The sequence below is a fragment of the Carcharhinus amblyrhynchos genome, chromosome 1 (genome assembly GCF_965287045.1).
Source record: "Carcharhinus amblyrhynchos chromosome 1, sCarAmb.v2.hapA, whole genome shotgun sequence".
Taxonomy (NCBI): domain Eukaryota; kingdom Metazoa; phylum Chordata; class Chondrichthyes; order Carcharhiniformes; family Carcharhinidae; genus Carcharhinus; species Carcharhinus amblyrhynchos.
This window is the reverse complement of record NC_137324.1, coordinates 167,357,023-167,379,838: the sequence shown is the minus strand read 5'-3', so window position 1 is coordinate 167,379,838 and position 22,816 is coordinate 167,357,023. Positions and strand designations below refer to the sequence as shown.

General features: G+C 43.8%; 1 protein-coding gene across 1 annotated transcript in view; it reads right to left on the bottom strand.

Annotated features, from left to right (window-relative positions):
• hgsnat (heparan-alpha-glucosaminide N-acetyltransferase) overlaps positions 1–20,158 on the bottom strand; it is a 43,426-nt gene extending 23,268 nt beyond the window's left edge. Inside the window, exons 1-7 of the mRNA XM_080195044.1 lie at positions 19,876–20,158; positions 11,140–11,252; positions 9,723–9,859; positions 3,545–3,672; positions 3,078–3,147; positions 997–1,066; positions 202–308 (exon numbers count right to left, since the gene is read on the bottom strand). Coding sequence (XP_080051170.1) covers positions 202–308; positions 997–1,066; positions 3,078–3,147; positions 3,545–3,672; positions 9,723–9,859; positions 11,140–11,252; positions 19,876–20,131 — 881 coding nt within the window. The 5' untranslated portion in view covers positions 20,132–20,158. The remainder of the gene's footprint in view (positions 1–201; positions 309–996; positions 1,067–3,077; positions 3,148–3,544; positions 3,673–9,722; positions 9,860–11,139; positions 11,253–19,875) is intronic.
• Positions 20,159–22,816: the final 2,658 nt, after the last annotated feature.

Sequence of the window (22,816 nt, the reverse complement as noted above, 5' to 3'; positions counted from 1 at the left end):
TACAGCAAACAGGCCATTTGGCACAATAGTCCCTGTACAAACATGATGGTGTAGAGAAGAATGGCTGCTTTTAATATCAGTGTTTCATTAAAATAATGGCTCTACTTAAATAATGGAGCTTGCCGGAGGCAGACTGACAGACACACATCAGCATTTAATAACAGCAAGGGCTTCCTTTGCAAGAGTCCGAAATCAAGTTACCCTCGAAAGGTGTCTAGTGAACGAAGTCGATAGGAGCCTGAATTCTGTCCTGGCACCAGATTTGAGTGGCTTGTATTGTCAGTAACATGGTTCGGTGATCCTAGCTCCTTTGAAGAAAGCACATGTTTTAGATTTTTAAAGTATGTTCTAATCAAATGGCAGCAAAATTTTAAAGGCGGATAAACCAAATAAGTTCTATGAACAGGTACTATTTGTCATCAAGCAAAGATATAAATAAAACAGTCCCTCACCCGAAGAACTAAAATTAAGGCCTTCAGGCATTCCCATTTCTGGCTGAAAAGCCCAACTTTCCCCAATCTTTCCTTCAGCTCAGAATCCCAACTCTGGGAAAAGCCATATGGGTCTACTCTGCACTGCGTCCACAGTTTGAATATTTCCCTTGTATCTCAGTAACCAGAACTGGACACAGTTAGTGATAGGGTCCGACCGATCACAATCTCCCCTGACTTCCAGTTTAACATTCGGATAGCTTTTCTGAGCACTGGATAAGTACTTTGTCCACCAAGGTTAGGTACATTGGCCATGCTAAATCTTTCCTCAGTGTACCCGAACAGGCACCAGAGTGTGGTGACTAGAGAATTTTCAGTTACTTCGTTGCAGTGTTAATGTAAGCCTACTTTCAACATTAATAAACAAACTCAAATTCAAGATTCCTAGATTTCTCATCTGCATCCTCTGATATTCTAACATAACCTATGAAGTACAGATGGTGCACATTTTCTCTTTTCTACACGCATTTTCAAACAAATAAACGTGACACTGTTCGTCACTTACCGAATTGATTAACCGTTCCATCTCAACGCGATTTGAAAAGTGGAACAACACGTTTCTAACAGAACGAAGTCTGGAGGCAAGAAGAGATAAATCAGAAATTAAACTTCCCTTCCCCACTCATCCTTTTGCTTAAGAACCATTTGTTCCATTTCAATCTTCCTCCACAACACCCTGCATCTTGAAGGCATTTGCTCCGTTGTATCCCACAGCTGCCAATCACAGTGGGTCATTTTCCTGGGTGACGATTTGCCCATGTTTGACTGTGGAGAGCATCAAGCCACTTCAATGCCATCTCAGGGGCGCTCCTTTTCTACCTTCACCACAAACATGGTTTGAGAAATCATAATACAAGGACAGGCTGCTTGGCCCAGTCGCTGCTGGTGCTCGACCCTAAATGGAAATATAGAAACAGGAGCAAGCCATGTCTCTCCTCCAGCCTTTTTCAATGAGATCATAGACAATTTACAATCTAATTCTGTTGTTGCCCCTTATTATGCAATACCACAGAGGGGCAAGAATGTAAAATCTCAGTTTTAAGATTAGCAATTAAACGATCATTTGCTGCTTGCAGAAGAGTGTTTCAAACTTCTACCAACTTTTGTAAGACGAACTGTTTCCTAACTTCTCTCCAAAAAAAGTTCTGGCACTGATTTTTTGACTTTTGCATTTAAACCTTCGTCCCAGATCAGCTTGCAAGCAACAGGGTAGATTGGGAGAAACCGAGTTCCTTGTAACAACTTAAATTTGGTTCAAATTATCCCATAACCTTCTAATTCCTGGATTACAGCCCTGGTTTGTTTAATCTTGCTTTATAAATTAGGGAGTCCAGGAATCATTCTAGTAAATAAACACAGCACTTCCTCCAAAGCCAATACATCCTTCCTAAGGAGTGGTGCCCAAACTGCTCACAGCACTCCAAATGTAGTCAGACTAGGGCTTTGCACAGCTGAAGCATGACTTCTGAAGTCCCCAACTCACCCGTTTCCCACATGTCTCTTTGGGCTTCCATTGTTTCTAGCTTTTCATCATTCCAAATGCAACCTGTTGCATCCTTTTCAGGTACAAACAGCATGGCCTCAAATTTGCCTACATTGAAACTCATTTCCCATAGTTTTGCCCTTTCATTAAATCGATCAATTACTGTTAGCAATTGTGTTTCTCTCTGCACGGCTTAAAACATCGTCCATCTTCGTATCACATAAGCAACAGCTTTATACCCGTTGCCCTCTTTCCCTCAGCACCCACTCAACATTCCTGAATACATACGCAGTTCCAATCACTAACTTCAGTCATACATTCCAGAGTCACCATGCACAAAAGATTTTTGCCTGTTCTATGTTGTGAACATAACCTTCTACATTTAATCATAAACCTACATGCTCTTGTCCCAGACCTCTTGCTCAGTACTGCCTCATCCTCTTATAATTTTAAGCACTGGTAATCATCCTCAAATCTCTTCTTTGGTTCGCAACACTGCCAGTACTAATTCAGCAGAGGTGCTTAGATATTGAGCAGGAACTGAAACGCTGGGTGGTGTCGAGACTGGGAAAAGTGAACTGTAGGTCTATAGGTCCTGGGATAATAGGCTCAAACATGAGAAAAACCTAAGAAATTGGAGCTCCTTCATTCGGTCAAAAGGAGCTTGGACAGAGGAATCCAAACTTATGGAATTTTGATGAGGTTGATCAAAAGCAATTACATTTATTTAGCAGGTAACCAGGACAAAAATTTATTAACCAAAAAGTACGCAGACGCAGTCAGGATGTAGAATGCAGACTAGAAACAATAATGGAAGCAGAATCCATTGAGCTTTTGGAAGTTTACTAAGAACGGAAAAAATTGAGAGCGTAGAAAAGAATCCAAACAAAACGGTGCATCAGGCTCCTTCTGGGCTGTAAATCTGAGGGCAGCTTATCGCTCTGGGGGCACCGAGACCAATTGTAGACAGAAGTTGATATCAGAAACGCAGGGACAGAGCATGAACTCCATCTGCAGCCTGCCCTACCTATACGGCTCCATCAATGAGCACTGAAAATTAAACTTCCATTCATTTAATAACTCCTTTAAATCATGGCACTTACCCCAGTATTAACTGTGCTAAACTTGTCAAAATAGCCAATCCACCAAAGGCAAGGAATGCATATAAAATAGCTGTAGAAAAGAAAAAGGTTTTGTTAGAATGCAGTAAAGCATTGTGTACGAAATTCAAATAGAAATGGCAGGAATTAAATTAACCCAGAAAACAGACGAACAAAACACTCATTGCTTACCGAATACAAAACAACAAATAGTGCATTAACGCGCCACTGTCATCAGACTCCAACCATTACTTAATGATTATAGCTTTGAGACACAATCTAGATATGGCTTGTATTAAAAAAAACTTATAACCTTGAGGAGTAGAAACACTTTGTTGCGTCCCTCTCCCTCCTAGGGCAGTAATAAAAAAGTTATTGCTCTTTTTTCCCCCCGCACTCTAGAAGAAGGAACATTACCCGCTTGACTCTGAACAGGACAAAATGTGGCAGCACTCCACAAGTGTACGTACGAAGTTTGTTGTTAATGGCTTCATGGTCAATGATGACTTTACAGTTGACTGGTCCACTTGTGTTACTCAGGTTGGCCTTTGCCACCCATAAGGAATAGTGTCCGAGCTCACCAAAGCTTTCATGCACCCTGCAAGAGACAAACGTAAAACCTACAGTAATGAGAATTGAAAACAAAATTGTTTACTTACCCCTCTTTCACAAATAATGAGCTACAAATTTCTATTCATACTTGGCTTCTGTTTTTGATGTGATCTGGATACATTTTTTTCTATTCTTTCTTGGAGATGTGTGAGTCACTGACAAGGCCAGCATTTATTGCCCATGCCTAAGAGTAGCTTGCTAGCCTATTTCAGAGGGCAGTTTAAGAGTCAACCATATTGCTGAGGGTCTGGAGACACATGTAGGCCAGACTGAGTAAAGATGGCAGATTTCCTTCCTTACAGGGCATTAGTGAACCAGTTTTGTTAAAAAAAATTGATGGTAATGGTGACTATGAAACCAACTTTATGGTCCACATTTCCAATGTGAATTTAAATATCACCAACTACTCTAGTGGGATTTGACCTATTCTCAGAGCATTTGCCTGGGCCCCTGGATTACTAATTCAGGAACATGACAATTATGTCACCATCTTCCCAAGAGTGATATATTATCATGCATTTTACAAAATAAAAGTTGGTCCTCCCTTTCCTATTTTGTCATGCTCAATTTCTAAATATTTGTTGTGTGCAGGCCCCTGACACTCATCAGCTTAGAGTAGACCAGAGACTGATTCTACCAGAGAGATAGCTAGGGTCAAATATCAGACATAGAAAGAGAATGCTATAAATATGCAGCTGAGCTGGTAACATGTATGAAGACAAGGCGAGAATGGTTTGGGTCTCTCCTCTTCTATAACATGTCTCTCATCCCACGAGCCAACCTAATGAATCTTTGTGAACCCTCTCAAAGAGGAGGAGATAAAAACCATACACAATACTGCATGCATGTCTCACCAAAGCCACACGTGGTTGCACCAAGACGTCCTTCCTTTTATTCTAAAGCCATGTTGCAACAGAAGGCAACGTATCATTTTTCTTCCTAGTTGCTTGCTGCACTTGCATGTTAATGTCGAGAATACAGGGACAAATTCCTCTATCTACCAATATTTACTAGACTCTGCTTTTAGAATACATTCAGCTTTACTAGTATTCCTTCAAGCAAGGCAATAGTTTTATACTTCTCCCCTATCTTGCTCAATCATTTAACCAGTCTCCATCCCTTTGCAGCCTCTTTTCGTCCTTACAAATTACTTTTCCAAGTTAACTTCATATCATCAGCAAACTTGGGTATATTAGGTGCAGTCCCCTCCTCCAAGTCCTTGATTGTAAGTAACTGAAGCCCAAGCATTGATCCTTGCAGCACTCCCCACCATCCAGGAAATAGCCTATTTATTCTTCTGTATTTTCTCTCCATGAGCCAACCTTCAATCCATACTAATATATTAACACCAATCCTGTGAGCTCTAACCTTGTGCAATAACTTCTTGTGAAGCACCTGAGGATGCCATCTGAAAATCCAAATATAGTATATTCACTGATTCCCCCTTGTCTAGCCTCTGCATTAAACCTTAAAAAACCTAACATTATTTAAACACAGTTTCCCTTTTATAAAATGTTCTTTAGAAACGAAAGGTAAATAGGCACACAAGGGTAGGGTTAGTAAGAGTCAGATAAAAGCAGTAAGAATAAAGAACCTTAGCCCAGAAAGTCTGGTAAAAATGGGGGATTGATCCCTGAACCAAGGCTGGAAATCACATAGGGTACACAGTGGTGTTAAATGCTCTCAACTGTTGTCCTGGCAAGTTGCCTAAACATTGTGATTTGCAAACTCCTTAACACCATGTCCTCAATTAAAGATTATAGCATCTATTTTTATCACTGGCTAACTGATCTTCCCTGTTGCTCTTCTTCAACAGCAGCATTACATTTGCCACCTTCCCATCTAAAAGGGAATTCTGCAAGAAAAAAAGTCAATGCAAGCATCTATGCAGCCACTATTAAGATGTAGGTCATCAGGTCCAGGAAACTTGTTGGTTATTACAACTAATGTCTCCGGTACTATTTATTTACCAACATTCAAGATTTTCAATTTCTCATTATCTTTAGACCATGTTTCCCCATACTTTTTTTTCTTGTGTGAAGATAGACAAAAATATTTAACAACTATCATTTCCTTATCCCTATTATATTTCCTCCCAGCTCTGCCCCAAGTGAATCATATTTACTTTTAGCAATTGCTTCCTTTTTACCTATAAGCAATCCTCGACTTTATAACGTTCATAAGAACATAAGAAATAGGAGCAGGAGTAGGCCATCTAGCCCTTCGAGCCTGCCCCACCATTCAATAAGATCAAGGCTGATCTGTCGTGGCTCAGTTCCACATTCCCGCCCTCTCCCCATAACCCTTAATCCCCTCTCTTATCAAAAACCCATCAACCCGCGTCTTAAAAATATTTAGCGAGGCAGCCTCCACCACCTCAACGGGCAGAGAATTCCAGAGATTCACCACCCAATCAGTCCCTCCAGTCTGTCGAGCACCACCTCGCTAGTAACAATAATGTCATTGAGACCCTCCAGTCCTACCACCTTTCCATCGCTAACACCCGGCAAATTATTCACGTCTTCCTCCATGAAGACCGAAACAAAAAAGTTATTCAAGACCTCAGCCATTTCCCCATCCCCTACCACTAAGTCCCCCCTCTCATCCTCTAAGGGTCCAACATTCACCCTAGCCAGCCTCTTCCTTTTTATATATTTATAAAAACTCTTGCTATCCTTTTTTATATTAAGCGCTAGCCCAGCTTCATAGTTTCTCCTACCCTTCTTTATCAACTTCTTTGTCAATCTTTGTTGACATTTAAACCTCTCCCAATCCTCTTCTCGCCCACTACTCTTAGCTGCTCTAAACGCCTCCGCTTTTAATTTAACACTTTCCTTCACCTCCTTCGTTATCCACGGCTTATTACCTCTCCTCCTACAGTCCTTTTTAACCATCGGAATAAATTTCTGCTGAGCACCAAGAAAGATCTCCTTAAAGATCCTCCACTGCTCCTCAGCAGACCTACCTTCCAACGCGCTCCCCCAGTCAACATTCGCCAATTCTTCTCTCATCCTACCGTACTCCCTTCTGTTCAAACAAAGGACGCGTGTCCGGGAACCCACTTTCTCCTCCTCCATCTGCACCAGAAACTCCACCATACAATGATCACTCTCCCCAAGAGGATCCTTCACCGCAAGGTCCCTAATTCTACCCGCCTCATTACATAACACCAGATCCAAGATAGCTCGCTCCCTCGTCGGCTCCAACACACACTGTTCAAGGAAACTATCCCGGCAGCATTCCAAGAACTCCTCCTCGAGCCCACCGCGTCCAACATGGGTCGACCAATCAATACGTAGATTGAAATCTCCCATAATTATGGCTGTTCCATTCCTGCAAGCCGCACTTATTTGCGCGTTAACAGCCCGCCCCACCTCCAGATCATTATTCGGGGGCCTATAGACGACACCCACCAGCGTCTTCCTCCCTTTGCTGTTCCTAATCTCCACCCACAACGATTCCACGTTCTGCTCTTTGGTTCCTATATCATCCCTTGCTACCACCCTGATGCTATTCTTAATCAGCAGAGCTACTCCCTCCCACCTTTTTCCTCCCGCCTATCCTTCCTAAACACTTGATACCCCTGGACATTCAGCTCCCAGTCCCTGTCACCTTGCAGCCACGTCTCTGTAATGGCCACCAGATCATATCCATTTGTGCTGATCTGCGCCACCAGCTCATCCACTTTATTCCGAATGCTTCGTGCATTCAGATAAAGTGCCTTCATCCCAGCCTTCACCTGGACCCTATTTGCCAGAACGCCACCAACCATACTCACGCCCCCTACTCCCTCTATTATTGGGACATCCTCAGCCTCTTCCCTTACCTGTACCCTCTCCTTAACTTTAGACCCCGTAATGTCACCTACCCTCGCACCCTCCCCCCCCCTAATTAGTTTAAAGCCCTGTCTACAGTCCTATTTACACGATTCGCCAGGACTCTGGTCCCAGCACGGTTCAGACCAACTCCATCCTGCCCGAACAGGTCCCACCTACCCTAATACTGATGCCAATGCCTCATAAATTCAAACCCATTCCTCCCACACCAATCCCTGAGCCACCCATTCACTTCCTTAATTTTATCAACCAAGTGACAACAAATTGCAATTACAACGTTTATAAATTGATGCCCCATTGCAACTTTACAACGCCACACCAGTATGTTCATATGTGCACGTTGACGTTCTGTGTCACCCATCTAATGACTGGACAAATCAAACTGACTATTAGTGTGGAAACAAGTGTCTTATACGGCAAAATCTTTTTGGCACAACCATTGTGATTTTCATGCACTTATACGCTTATGTTGTATTGAACAAACACTCAACTTTAAGTTCAACAGTGATCGATGGCTTCATTTTAGCTCCCACATTTACCAAGTAATTTGCAAGACAACAGGTCAACTCATCTTAGTAGGGCAACAGTTGAGAGCATTTAACACCGCTGGGTACCCTATAAGTGATTTCCAGCCTTGGCTCAGGGATCAATCCCCCATTTATACAAGATCTTCTGGGTTAAGATTCTTTATTCTCACTGCTTTTATCTGACCCTTACTAATCCTACCCGTGTGCTTATTTTGCCTTTCTTTTCTAAAAGTCACGTATCCTGGAATATTCAGTTCTCAACCTTAGCCACTCTGCCACAGCGACTCAGTAACAGCCTTTAAGTCAAACCCATCGAATCCATTAATTCATCTACCTTCTCACGATTATTCTTTGCATGCAAGTATAGTGCCTTGAATGTTAAGATTTTACTACTTTCCCTCATATGGCCTTGGTTGCTAATGCCTTAACACTAGCAAACTCTGACCCTCACTGACATAATCTGGTCGACTTTATCCAAATCATTCTACAGCCTTGACTGCTCTCTTCAGACCAAAATCCACCTGAATCCTTCCTTTCCCCTAATTAGTTGAAAGCCTTTTCTAAAACATTAGTTAGTCAAGATTGAGGTCCCACCCTAGTAAAAGAAGAACCCTTCCCAACAAGTTCTCAAATACTTGGGCCAGTACCCCATGAATTGAGATCCTTGATTCCCACTCTTTTAGCCACACATTTAAAACTAGCCTCCAGCCGATCAAACTCTGAGCAAAACCTCGTTCCTAGTTCTATCTATGGCAATGACTTCTACGTGAACTACATCAACTGGATCCTTCCCCAACTACAACCCTGACATTGGATTTCAGAACTCCTGGTCATAGCTGCAGAGAACAGTGCTGACCCTTTGAGTATACTTTCTCACACAAAGTTCTGTACTGTGGTCCACTTGTCCATCCTCCCTGCAACCTTTATTTTCAGTTGGCTGGATGGCTTGTCTGTGATGCAGAGCGACATCAACAGTGCAGTTCAATTCCTGTACTGGCTGAGGTTATTCATGAAGATCTTGCATTTTTAACTTTGCCCCTTGTCTCAGGTATGACGACCCTCAGTTTAAATCCCCACCGTCAGCTCTTCCCCTTCAAGGGGAGAGCAGTATATGGTCACCTGGGACTATGATGACTTTACCTTTTATTCTCAACCACGTTGTCAACAAATACTGTACACCTGTTGGACAATGCCAAAGCTCCTCTACTAATGTACTGGTGGTTCCTCTACCCACCCAAGTCACATCCTGCTGTCCCTGGTCAATACATAAATTTAAATCTTAAACGACTGCCTTCTGAGGGAAAATATCCATCTGCCTCCCATCTTTGATACGGAGAGACGTGGTGGCACAGTGGTTAGCACTGCTGCCTCACAGCGCCAGGGACCCGAATTCGAGTCCCAGCTTGGGTCACTGTCTATGTGGAGTTTGCATTTTCTCCCCATGTTCCTCCGGATGCTCTGGTTTCCTCCCACAATCTGAAAGATATGGTTAGGTGCATTGACCCGAACAGGTGCCGGAGTGTGGAGACTAAGTAACTTCATTCCAGTGTTAATGTAAGCCTTACTTGTGACCAATAAACAAACTTAAGAAAATGTTGTTACAATGTCAGGTACTTCTCGGGGACGGGGGCTTGGGAATGCAGTAGCAACAGTGAAGAAATGTATTCACTAACCTGCACACCTCTCGTCTATCGACACTACTGTTCACCTGTAATGTGACTGGATGCTTAGTGTCAATGGCAAAGGTTGAGTTCTTCGGGTGCCCTACACGTTCTTGTGCAGGCACATTTCCAAGCTCCTGATACAGACACTGAAAAATAAAAAATGCAAAGAAAAAGGGTTACATAAATATTAACAGGAAATGCTGTCCACTTTTTAGTTTTGCAGTGTTATAAAACCAGTGTCCAGAAGTGGTAAATGGATGGACCGAAAACAACTCAGCCTGACTAGAAATTCACAGAATTCACAGAAACCCTACAGTATAGAAAGAGGCCATTCAGCCCATCACACCCGCACCGACCACAATCCCACCCAGGCCCTACCCCTATATCCCTACATATTTTACCCATAATCCCTCTAACCTACGCATCTCAGGACACTTAGGGGCAACGTTAACATGGTCAATCAACCTAACCCACACATCTTTAGACTGTGGGAGGAAACCGGAGCACCCAGAGGAAACACACAGAATATATAAATCACTAAGAAACTGACTGGTTTACACCAGTGAAGTTTATTATAGTCTTTTTATCAGTTTGAAATCAGATTACTCACAGTCAGAGGGCTGGAATTTCTCATTAAAATGCTTAATGGACAGCACAGTGGTTAGCACGGCTGCCTCACAGCACCAGGGACCAAGGTTTGATTCCGGGGTTGGGTCACTGTGCATAGTTTGCACGTGTTCCCCGTGTCTGCATGGGTTTCCTCCGAGTGCTCCGCTTTCCTCGCACAGTCCGAAAGACATGCTGGTCAGTTGCATTGGCCATGCTAAATTCTCCTTCAGTGTACCTGAACAGGTGCTGGAGTGTGGCGACTATGGGATTTTCACAGTAACTTCATTGCAGTGTTAATGTAAGCCTACTTACAGCTAATAAACTTTAATTCTGCTGAGAAAAAAAATTCAGCTGTATTAATAAAATTGAATCAGGTTGGCTATATATAAAGGAATATTTTTACGAAACGAGAGAAAAAAATCATATTATGCTGTCCAATTGTGCATGGTCATGGAAGATTTTATCTTAATTCTGCAATTATGAAAATGAATGTTAGGAGAAAATCAAAACAAATTTTGGGTCCAAAATCCAGGATGAGAATGCGAGACTACACATACACACAATAACAAAGATAAAAAAGTTATTTTAACACAGTGCTGATCAGCAAAAGTATGTGGGATTTTCCTCCCACAGTCAACCTGTGCCAACACTGGAGCCAGAGAACATGGTTTCAGTTTCTCAGTTGGTACTTTCCAACTTTTGTCCAAGGCCATTCCAGAAGATACTCCCTGGTGCCAAAAGAGGGATAATCATGACAAGCTCAAATACAACACTTGACAGGACACTTCTTGGTTGACATGCCTTACTTCACACCCACCTGGTAACAGTGATCCGACAGCCAGGAGACCACCAGGCTTTCATGAAGCAGCTCATTACAAACTCTTAAAACTGCTTGGTCCATCTCAAGTTTCCGTGGCCTTTCAGGCAGTTCTGTTGGGAAATGAAAAAAAACTCAAATACTTAAAGAATATAATAAAAACTCCTTGCAGCCTAAGTAAAACCATCGCATTCCCTTTTCTTCTGGCAAGGTTTTGATAGGTATACTTTTAGTTAACTAGAGATTCTCAGGATACAGTAAATGATTTTTGTTTAAATGATATAGAAAATGAACAGTACAAATTTACCTTTTTGGTCTCTTGGTCGGCTTTGCAACAGCTTAATGGTGCAAATATACCATCTTAATTGATAAAAAAAACCAGAGCGAACCACTCCCTCATAACTCCCACCCTCACCATAGACTGGTGATGTAATGCAGTATCGGTTGCACTGAACACTACCCACAGTTCATGTTTCAACAACCCATTAACAAATGTGATAGCCAATGTAATTGCTCTGCAGGTCTCAAGACACAGACAAGAACACAATCACTCACTCAGTTTTCTCCCAGCACATTAGTCACATTTGCATAATAAGCAGCAGTAATTACAAGCTGGCTTAAACTAGCATTGTATAACAAAGTGTTAATTAAGATAGGCATGATGACAGTCACATGCACTGATTTTAATAACCAATACAAGCAAATACACTTCCTGAACGTCTACCATTGTCCAGTTAACCACGGAAGTAAAACAAAACCCACAACAAAAAACTCTACATTTTCATCCATTCACTTTACCAAACATACAAAAAGATTAAAGTTCTGTTGTAACACAAGTATTGAGATCATATAATTCATTATTGTCACATGTATTAACATTCAGTGAAAAGTATTGTTTCTTGGGCACTATACAGACAAAACATACGATTTCATTGTGAAGGAAATGAGAATGTACAGAATGTAGTGTTACAGTCATAAGAACATAAGAAATAGGAGCAGGAGTAGGCCATCTGGCCCCTCGAGCCTGCACCGCCATTCAATAAGATCATGGCTGATCTGTTGTGACTCAGCTCCACATTCCTGCCCTCTCCCCATAACCCTTAATCCCCTCTCTCATCAAAAACCCATCAACCCGCGTCTTAAAAACGTTTAGCGAGGTAGCCTCCACCACTTCAACGGGCAGAGAATTCCAGAGATTCACCACCCTTTGAGTGAAGAAGTTCCTCCTCAACCTCGTTCTAAACCGCCCCCCCCTTTATTTTGAGGCTGTGCCCCCTAGTCCTACTGTCCTTTCTGAGTGGGAAGAGTCTCTCCACCTCTATCCTATCCATCCCATTCATCATCTTATATGTCTCAATGAGATCTCCCCTCATTCTTCTAAACTCTAACGAGTACAAGCCTAGTTTATTCAGTCTCTCCTCATAGCTCAACCCCCTCAACTCCGGCATCAGCCTAGTAAACCTCCTCTGCACTCCCTCCAAGGCCAAAATATACTTGTGTAAGTACGGCGCCCAAAACTGCACACAGTACTCCAGCTGCGGCCTCACCAATGCTCTATACAGCCGCAGCAAGACCTCCCTACTTTTATATTCAATCCCCCTCGCGATGAAGGCCAGCATCCCATTCGCCTTCCTGACCACCTGCAAGCTGGGTTTTTGCGACTCATGCACAAGGACCCCGAGGTCCCTCTGCACCGTCGCCTGCTGCAGTTTTTCTCCACGTAAGTAATAATCCTTCCTACCATTATTCCTATCAAAGTGGACCACCTCACACTTGCCAACATTAAATTCCATTTGCCAGTTCCTGGCCCATTCGCCCAGCCTATCTAGATCCTTCTGCAGACTCTCCACACCCTCCGCACAATTTGCCTTTCCACCAACCTTGGTGTCATCAGCAAATTTTGACACCATACACTCAGTTCCCTCCTCCAGATCATAACTAGGGTGTAGAGAAAGATCAACTTAATGCAAGGTAAATCCATTCAAAAGTCTGACAGCAACAGGTAAGAAACTGTTTTTGAGTCAGTTGTTATGTAACCTCAGACTTTTGTATATTTTTCCTGAAGGCAGAAGGTGGGAGAGAGAATGTCTTGGATGCGTGGGGTCCTTAATTACACTGGCTGCTTCACCAAAGCAATGGGAAGTGTAGACAGAGTCAATGGACGGGAGGCTGGTTTGTGTGATGGACTGGGTTACATTCACAATCTTTTGTAGTTCCTTGCGGTCTTGGGCAGAGCAGGAACTATACTAAGCTGTGATACAACCAGAAAGAATGCTTTCTATGGTGCATCTGTAAAAATTGGAGACAGTCGTAGCTGATATGCCAAATTTCCTTAGTCTTCTGAGAAAGTAGAGGTGCTGGTGGGCTTTCTTAACTATAATGTCAGCATGAGAGGACCAGGACAGGTTGTTGGTGATCTGGACACCTAAAAATTTGAAGCTCTCAACCCTTTCTACTTTGTCCTCATTGATGTTCTCCTTTACGCTTTCTGAAATCAATGACAATCTCCTTCATTTTGTTGACATTGAGGGAGAGATTATTGTTGTCGCACCAGTTCACCAGATTCTCTACCTCAGTACTGTACTCTGTCTCGTCATCATTTGAGATGCCAAATTATCAGATCCGATTACCCAAACAAAAATGAAGTAATCAGTAATGCAATTATCTAGATCCCCAATTAGTTACATGTGGCTAATTGACACTGGCTTACAAAGTGCCCTAGAATTAATGGGGATTGGTCCTTGAGATGTACTTTACAGCTGGCCAGATGTTACTCTAAGACTTGCATCCTAAAGCTAACTAAACCTGACTGCCTTCATTCATGTATCTCACATCACTTGTCCCAAAGTCAATTGGAGGTTGCTTGTTCAGCTTTTCTTGTCGTTAATCTTCAAGCGATTAATGGACAACACAGTTGACTTTAGACGAGTAAGAGTAACACTTACCCAACAAACTCGTGACTTTTATTTCAAGAATCAAATTCTATTAACAGGACCCATGACTCTACTCCCAGGACTTAGGAAGGGCAGCTTAGACTTTGACATGTTCAATGCTGAGGTCCCACAATATTACAATCTGTTCTCCTTCAATGTACCTTTCTTTAAAAAAAGAACCTCTATTCATCTCGGGAAATGGAGGCTGGGTCATTGAGTATGTTCTAGGCTGAGTTAGACAGATCTTTGACAGACAAATGAGTCACAGGGAACAGGCAAATAGAGTTAAGGCCACAATCAGATCAGCCACGATCTTTTGAATAGTGGAGCAGGCTCAAGGGGCCAAATGGTCTGCTCCTATTTCTTAAAGTTTTATACTTACATTGAAACCTGACGTTAAAAGGAAACAATCCACAGAATTGGCCAAAATGTTATCCTGACAAGTTTGCAGGTACTAGTCCTTTCGGCCTTACCAGAAAAGATGTATTATGAATCAGAGTTGCTCTGCGTATATCCCCAATAGTCTGGCTTCTGCAGCAGACTCAGGCCAAGAATTTACAGAATTGAAACAAACTGGCACAGATTTGTGGCTTCCTTACAGAACAAGGAAGGAGAAAAAGAGACTTACATTTATATAGTGCTCACATCCTCAGGATATCCCAAAGCACTTTACTGCCAACAAAGTACTTACTGGGAGTGCAGTCACTGTTATAAAGAACAAAAAAGTGCAGTACAGGAACAGGCCCTTCGGCCCTCCAAGCCTGAGCCAATGATGCTTGCCTAAACTAAAACCGTATGCACTCAGAGTCTGTACCCTTCCACTCCCATCCTATTCACGTATTTGTCTAGTTACCCCTTAAATGTTGCTACCGTACCTGCTCCCATCACCTCCTCAGGCAGCACGTACTTGACTGTGAGCCGAAGGAAACAGCATCTGACTATCCACTCTCTCCATGCCACACATTACCTTGTAGACCTCTACTAGGTCCCCCCTCAATGTAGCAAGTGCAACAGCCATTTTGTACACAGAAAACTCAGAGGAATATGATGACTGGACACTCCTTGATTTTAGGAGTTTTATTAAACAGTAAGTTTTGGCTGAGACACTGGGGATAACTCCCTCGCTATTCTTCAAAGTAATGCTGTGAAATCTTTTACCACCGCCTCAGAAAGCAGACATTGTTTTGGTTTAACACCTCATCCAAAAGACAGCACCTCCAACAGTGCGGCACTCCTTCAACTCTGAAATGGAGTTCTACAACTTGCAACTCAGAGCTGAAACTGCCACTAACTAAGCCACATTAAACATTCAAAAACTTGTTGTCCTATGGCAGATACAATGTGTTTATAAAACAGCCACTGTTAAAATACTAACTCAACTACTACTTTAAGATGCTGTTGAAATACTCTTTCACTTGAAAAGTTAAGGCACTTTTTATGCAAAAAGTATCGTATTCAAGCATGGCCCCTGCTCCACTAGTTCTTTTTACTAAGGAATACAAATTGGTTTTACTTCACTTTTACTGAGCAGAAGGCAAGGGAAAAATGGAGTGGTTACTAAAATAGTTTTCTGCTTCAACTATTGTAGAACATATCCTTACATTCTTTAATCAAACAACATTGAATCTTCTGTGATTTGATCTAGCATTGTCACATGTATTAGCATACAGTGAAAAGTAATGTTTCTGGTACGCTATACAGATAAAGCATACCATTCATAGAAAAGGAAATGAGAGTGCAGAACGTAGTATTACAGTCATAGCTAGGGTGTAGCGAAAGTTCAACTTAATGCAAGGTAAGTTCATTCAAAAGTCTGACAGTAGCAGACTGTTCTTGAATCGATTGGTGCGTTACCTGACTTTCACATCTTTTTCCTGACGGAAGAAGGTGGAAAAGAGAACATCCAGGATGTGTGGGGTCCTTAATTATGCTGGTTGCTTTGCCGAGGCAGCAGGAAGTATAGACAGAGTCAATAGATGGGAGGCTGGTTTGAGTGATGGATTGGGCAGGAATGTGGAACTGAGCCACAACAGATCAGCCATTATCTTATTGAATGGCGGGGCAGGCTCGAAGGGCTAGATGGCCTACTCCTGCTCCTATTTCTTATGTTCTTATTCATGACCTTTTGTAGTTTCTTGCAATCTTGGGCAGAGCAGGAGCCATACCAAGCTGTGATATTTGAATCTGGTTTTTAACTCCTTTTTCACAGTTACAAAGCCAATGAGCAGAGTGGACAGGGCAAATCCCTAATCCATCTCCTTGCTTACTCCGAAAGCAAATTCAAATTAAATTTAATTCATTGTACTCACAAAAGACGCATACAAGATCCAAACTGACAAGAACAGGCATTATGTCGAATGTTGGGCTCCATCCTACATTTGATCTAGTTTTTTGTTCATTTTACCTACTTGTTCCTTCCTGTTTCTTATGCATGCCCTGGACCCTCAGAACCATATCCCCAGCATCTTCAGGACATCTGACTCGACGGTGAAGGGGAAAAGGAATGGGTCAGCCTTGCTCTTGCCACACTTCATATTGACACAAGAAGCCAGTTTGAATTGATCAGTCTGCTCACTGAAAGCAGATCCTAGCCAAAGACAATGGTGTCTCCTTGTACAGTGAGGCTTTGACTCAAATGCCTCCGCTGCCTGGGTTTGTCAGTCCTCTTATACCAGAATCCTTCCTGATGAACACAATAGGATTCTATACAACACACAAACAGCTTAATTGGAAAGCCTTCTGATTCCAACCCATCAACTGAAACAGCAATACTGATGTTTGTGTGGAGCAAGTTGGATCCAATTGCAGACCCCTCCACACATACCATTTTGGGGCACGCTTTCATCATGTAGGTGTGCAATATTCTGTCTAAGGCCTTCTCCTGGTCCGGGCTGATGAGGCTAGTGTCCACACCCCTGTCCCGCACATAGGAGATCATATCTGAGTAGCGCGAGGCAATCAGAGATCTTCCTGCCAGGTACAGAGTAGGTCTGGTCAGGGTGAATCGCCGACTCCGTTGACCCCCCTCCACTTGTAGAAGTGGGTAATGACGCCTTTCCTCATGGATTCTGACATGTTCCCGGCAAGAAGCAAACTCCCATATCTGGGCCAGTCTAGTCCCACAGAGCCAAACATAACTCAGTCAGTATGTAAGCCGTCACTTCCAGGAGTTTTACTCTTCTTAAAGGACTTAAGTCAACTCATCCAGAGTTAGCGGTATGAACACCGAGAGGCCGCATTTAATCTGGTAAGAAGTGACTGAAGGGAAGGACATTCCAACTAACTACCCTATCTCTAAAATTTCATCCTACAGCAGTCAGCACATTCCTCAGTGCACTTGTACAGATGTGTAGGGCATGTTAATATCAATGTTACCTATACATTTGAGGAAGTTGCCTTACAACTGGCTACAGCCCATTCTAGTCTTATTTCCAACGGGTTCTTCACTCACACATCTTGTAAAGAGAGACATCAGTCTTCACTCCCTGGCTGGAAGCAATAGGTTAAACAGGCGGCAACAAACTCAAACAATCTGTGCTAATCAGAACAACAGCCAACTCCCAGCCATGCACGTGACAGAGAAAAGAAAAATCAATAAATGACATCAATGTGAGTATCCTGATTGCCTCCCACACCTCGCCGCTTGTTACAATATAAACACAACAGCCACTTCACACACAGCAAGCTGAAACAATCTGAAATTGAATAAACGACCAAATAGCTGGCTTCAGCATTGACTGAGATATAATTATCAGCCAATGGGTAACATTCTTGCAGCTCAAGTTTGAATGTCACGTCCCACCCGAGACCTGAGCAGAAAAATCAAGACTGACCCACCAGCGTATAATTGAGAGAGGGCTGCACTGTCAGAGGTGCTGCCTTTCAGATGAGACATTAAAGTAAAGCCCTGTCTATTCTCCCTCTCCTGTTTGCATCTCTACCTCAAAAGAATAGGAGCATTCTGGTCTCCCCGTGTCCTGGTTAATATTCAACCTACGATTAACGCAAATTGATTTGGTCATGACCACACTGCTGTTTGTGTGAACTTATGATGCAGAAATTGGCCGTCATACTTCCTACATGGCAATGGGGACTACTGAATTATTTAAACTTCTATAAAGTGCTTAGGAATGTACTCAGGTTGTTGAACGCTCTCTATACACGTAGGCCTGTCTTTCTTTTCCAAATATTGGCCAAGGTACAGGAAGAACTCCCTTCCTCTCTTTCAGCAGTCCCACAAACCTGAAATGTCAGCCTGGATCACATGTTCAAGTGACTCAACAGCCAAAAGTATTGCCTTATATGAAATACCTCAGGCACCTTACCATCTGTTTTGCTTTGAAACACAATGCTTGATTTCACCATTTCCCTTTGCATCTTGATTCCTATTAAAATCTTTTTCATCTTTTTGGGTCTGCTGAACGCTGAACACTGACTGACTGCGCTCTTGAGCACTCTCAGACTTAACTTGATTTTAAACAATTGGGCAGCACACTGGCACAGAGGTTAGCACTGCTACCTCACAGCAGAGATCTGGGTTTGATTCCCAGCTTGGGTAAACCAGGTTCTCCGGTTTCCTCCCACGTTCCAAAGATGTGCATGTTACGTGGATTGGCCATACTAAATTGCCACTTCATGTCAGGGGGATTAGCAGGGTAAATACGTGGGGCTTCATGGATAGGGGCTGGATGGGATTGTGATTGGTGCAAGCTCGATGGGCTGAATGGCTTCTTTCTGCACTGTAGGGATTCTATGAATTCTATAAAAGTGGGAAATACACAAAGGGACAGGTAAAGGTACCTGGTCTGAAGAAAACAAAACAAGCATTGATAAACACATGTGATGAACAATCAAACATGCATATGGGTGAACATTCATTGTTTGTTTATTTACAGCCTATTAGCACTTCTGCCTCACAGCACCAGGGACTTGGTTCAATTCCCAGTTTAGAATCCCTGCAGTGCAGAAGGAGGCCATTCGGACCATCAAGTCTGCACCAACCACAATCCCACCCAGGCCCTATACTGATAATACCATTTATTTATCCTACTAACTCCATGACACTAAGGGGCAACTTAGCATGGCCAATCAACCTAGCCTGCACATCTTTGCAGTGTGGGAAAAAACCCGAACACCCAGAGGAAACCCATACAGACACAGGGAGAATGTGCAAATTCCACACAGACAGTGACCCAAGCTGGGAAACAAACCCAGGTCCACGGTGCTGTGAGGCAGCTGTCCTAACCACTGTGTCGCCCCTTGGGTCACTGTTTGTGCAGAGTCTGCACATTCTCCCCATATCTGCATGGGTTTCCTTCAAGTGGTCAGGTTTCCTCCCACAGTCTGAGAGACGTGCCGATTAGGTAAATTGGCCATGTTAAACTCTCCCTTAGTGTACCGGAACAGGCTCCAGATTGTGGCAACTACGGGATTTTCACAGTAACGTCGTTACAATGTTAATGTAAGAATACGTGACTAATAAATGAATAAACTTTAAATATAAGAACTTATTGGAAAATGTCCAGAAACACCAAATCTCCTGGACACTGCACTCTCCATCACTGCATGAGGACAATACTTGCTGCTACCCCAGAGGCAACAGCAACATCCCTCAGCTATCAGGACCCTCCTGTACACTCAGCTACCACCACAGCTCGAAGCTTCTGGACTCCCCCTCACTCCCTTATGATTCCTCCTTACCCCCTGGCCATGCCTTCCCACCACCACACCCCCCTCACAGCCCCCTTTCCTCACCCCTCTCGCCGCCCATCCCTCGGGGTCACAGCCGGTGCTCCAGCCTTACCCTGTGACTGGGCCGCAGGGAGCCCGAGGCCGCCCACCAGGAGCAGGCTGAGGGCGGTCAGCAGCACAGCCCCGAGACCCAACTTCGCACTCAGGCCGTCCGGCTCCATCGCCTTCTCTGCCGCCCGCTCCCGGTCGCCCGGCTCCGGCTGCTGCTGTTGTTGTTGTTGCTGTCTCCGAGCTCCGCTCTGGCCCACCGGCTTCCGCCGCCACAGCCGACTCCGCTTATCCTCCGCCGCCCACAAACGCCGCTTCATTCACAGCAAGGGCCAGCTCCAGACCAGGGCGGGCCTCAGGGAGGGGCGTGGCTGGGCCTAGCTTCCCGGATAGGGGCGGGGCTTCATGTGGGCGTGGCCACAGGTCGGGGCGAGGCTTCAGGTGGGATGTGGCTTCAGATGGGGGCGTGGCTGGGCCTAGACTCCCGGGTAGGGGCGGGGCTTCATGTGGGGGCGTGGCCCGGGGGCGTGGCCTCGTTTGGGGGCGTGGCGCCTGGGTTAGGAGTGGAGCTTCATTTCCTGGGGACGGCGCTTCTTGGCTACGGGGGGGGGGAGGCCACTGAAAATGGGCGGGGCCTCAACTTGGGTGGAGCATCGGTTAGAGGCGGGGCTTCAGGTGCGGGTGGTCTTTCAGGTGGGTGACATCACAGATAGGGCGGAGCTTCAGCTGGGGCGGTGATTCTTGATAGGGGCGTGGTTTCAGCTCGGTGCGGGCTTCATATGTGGGAATGGGAACTGTGGGTGGAGCTTCTAGATCCAATGGGCGGGGCTTAGTTTGCAGGTGTCCCTGCCAATTTTGACACACTGCAGAGGGGTTTTCTTGTGGACATGGTCCTTTTCTGGGGTGGGGCTTAATTTGTCTGGTCTTAAGAGCATAAAAACTAGAAGCAGGAGTAGGCCATTTGGCCCATGGAGCCTGCTCCGCCATTCAATAAGATCATGGCTGATCTTTGTGGACTCAGCTCTGCTTGCCCAACCGCTATCCATAATCCTTAATTCCTTGACTGTTCAAAAATTTATCTATCCTTGCCTTAATAACATTCAATGAGTTAGCCTCAACTACTTCACTGGGCAGTGAATTCCACAGATTCACAACCCTTTGTGTGAAGAAGTTCTTCCTCAACTCAGTCCTAAATCTGCTTTCCCTTATTTTGGGGCTATGCTCCCTAGTTCTAGTTTCACCCACCAGTGGAAACAACTTCCCTGCTTCTATCCTATCTATTCCCTTCATAATCTTACATGTTTCTATAAGATCTCCCCTCATTCTTCTGAATTCCAATGAGTATACCCCCAATCCACTTAGTCTGTCCTCATAAATTAATCCTCTCAACTCTAGAATCAACCTAGTGAATCTCCTCTGCACCCCTCCAGTGCTAGTATATCCTTTCTCAAGTAAGGAGACTAAACCTGTACGTACTACTTCAGGTGTGGCCTCACCAGCACCTTATACAGCTGCAACATAACCTTGCTGTTTTTAAACTCCATCCCTCCAGCAATAAAGGACAAATTCAATTTGTCTTTTTAATTACCTGTTGCACCTGCAACCAACTTCTTGAGAATCCTGCACAACGACATCCAGGTCCCTCTGCACAGCAATATGCTGTGATTTTTTACCATTTAGATAATAGTCCATTTTGTTGTAATTCCTACCAAAATGGATGACCTCACATTTATCAACATTGTACTCCATCTGCCAGACCCTTGCCCAGTTATTTAGATTATCTATATCCCTTTGCACACTTTCAACATCCTCTGCACGCTTTGCTGTGCCACCCATCTTAGTGTCATCTGCGAATTTTGACACACTACACTTGGTCCCCAACTACAAATCATTTATGTAAATCATAAACAATTGCGGTCCCAACACTGATCCCTGAGGCACACCACTAGTCACTGATCGCCAACCAGAAAAACACACATTTACCCCCACTCTTTGCTTTCTGTTAGATAACCAATTCTCTATCTATGCTAATACATTATCCGTAACATTGTGCATCTTTACCTTATGTAGCAGTCTTCGCTATGGCACCTTGTCAAATACCTTCTGGAAATCCAGATACACTACATCCACAGATTCTCCATTGTCCACTGCACATGTAATGTTCTAAAAGAATTCCACTAAATTAATCAAACATGACCTTCCCTTCATGAACCCATGCTGCGTCTTACCAAATGGGACAATTTATATCCCGGTCTCGCTATTTCTTCCTTGATGATAGATTCAAGCATTTTCCCTACAACAGAAGTTAAGCTAACTGGCCTACAGTTACCTGCCTTTTATCTACCTCCTTTTTTAAACAGTGACATCACATTTGCTGTTTTCCAGTCTGCGGGAATCACTACAGAGTCTAGCAAATTTTGGTAAATTGTGATGCTAGATATCCAGCAGCATGGTCATTTAAGCAGAAACTATAGAATTAGTTGTTAAAGGGGCATTAATGAGTGTGGGCAGAGGCTGGATAATGTCCATTACTATTCATGTAGAATTAGGGAATCCCTACAATGCAGAAGGAGACCATTCAGCCCTTGGAACCTACACTGACAACAATCCCACCTTAGGCCTAACCCCATGATGAGGGGAGCAGTCTGAATTGTCGGGATGAGAGGCAAAGATGTAGGAGCAGATGGCACCAGTGAAGGCCCAAGGTGTAGAATGCTGGGGGAGACTGCTGTGGTGTTGCAGTAATGCAAGGAGTGACTTAGGAAGAGAGATTTGGCAGTTAAGGCCTATTCTCTCCAGAATTTAGAAAAATGAGAGGAGATCTAATTGAGGTGTACAAGATGATGAGGGGGAATTTACAAAGTAGACGTGGAGAGCAATGTAGGGCACTCTAGAACAAAATGTCATAGTTTAGGGTAAGGGGTAGCAGAACAGAGATGAGGAGAAACTATTCCTCTTAAAGGGTCGTGAGTTATCCATCTAGCCATCTGAGCTGACTGACCCCA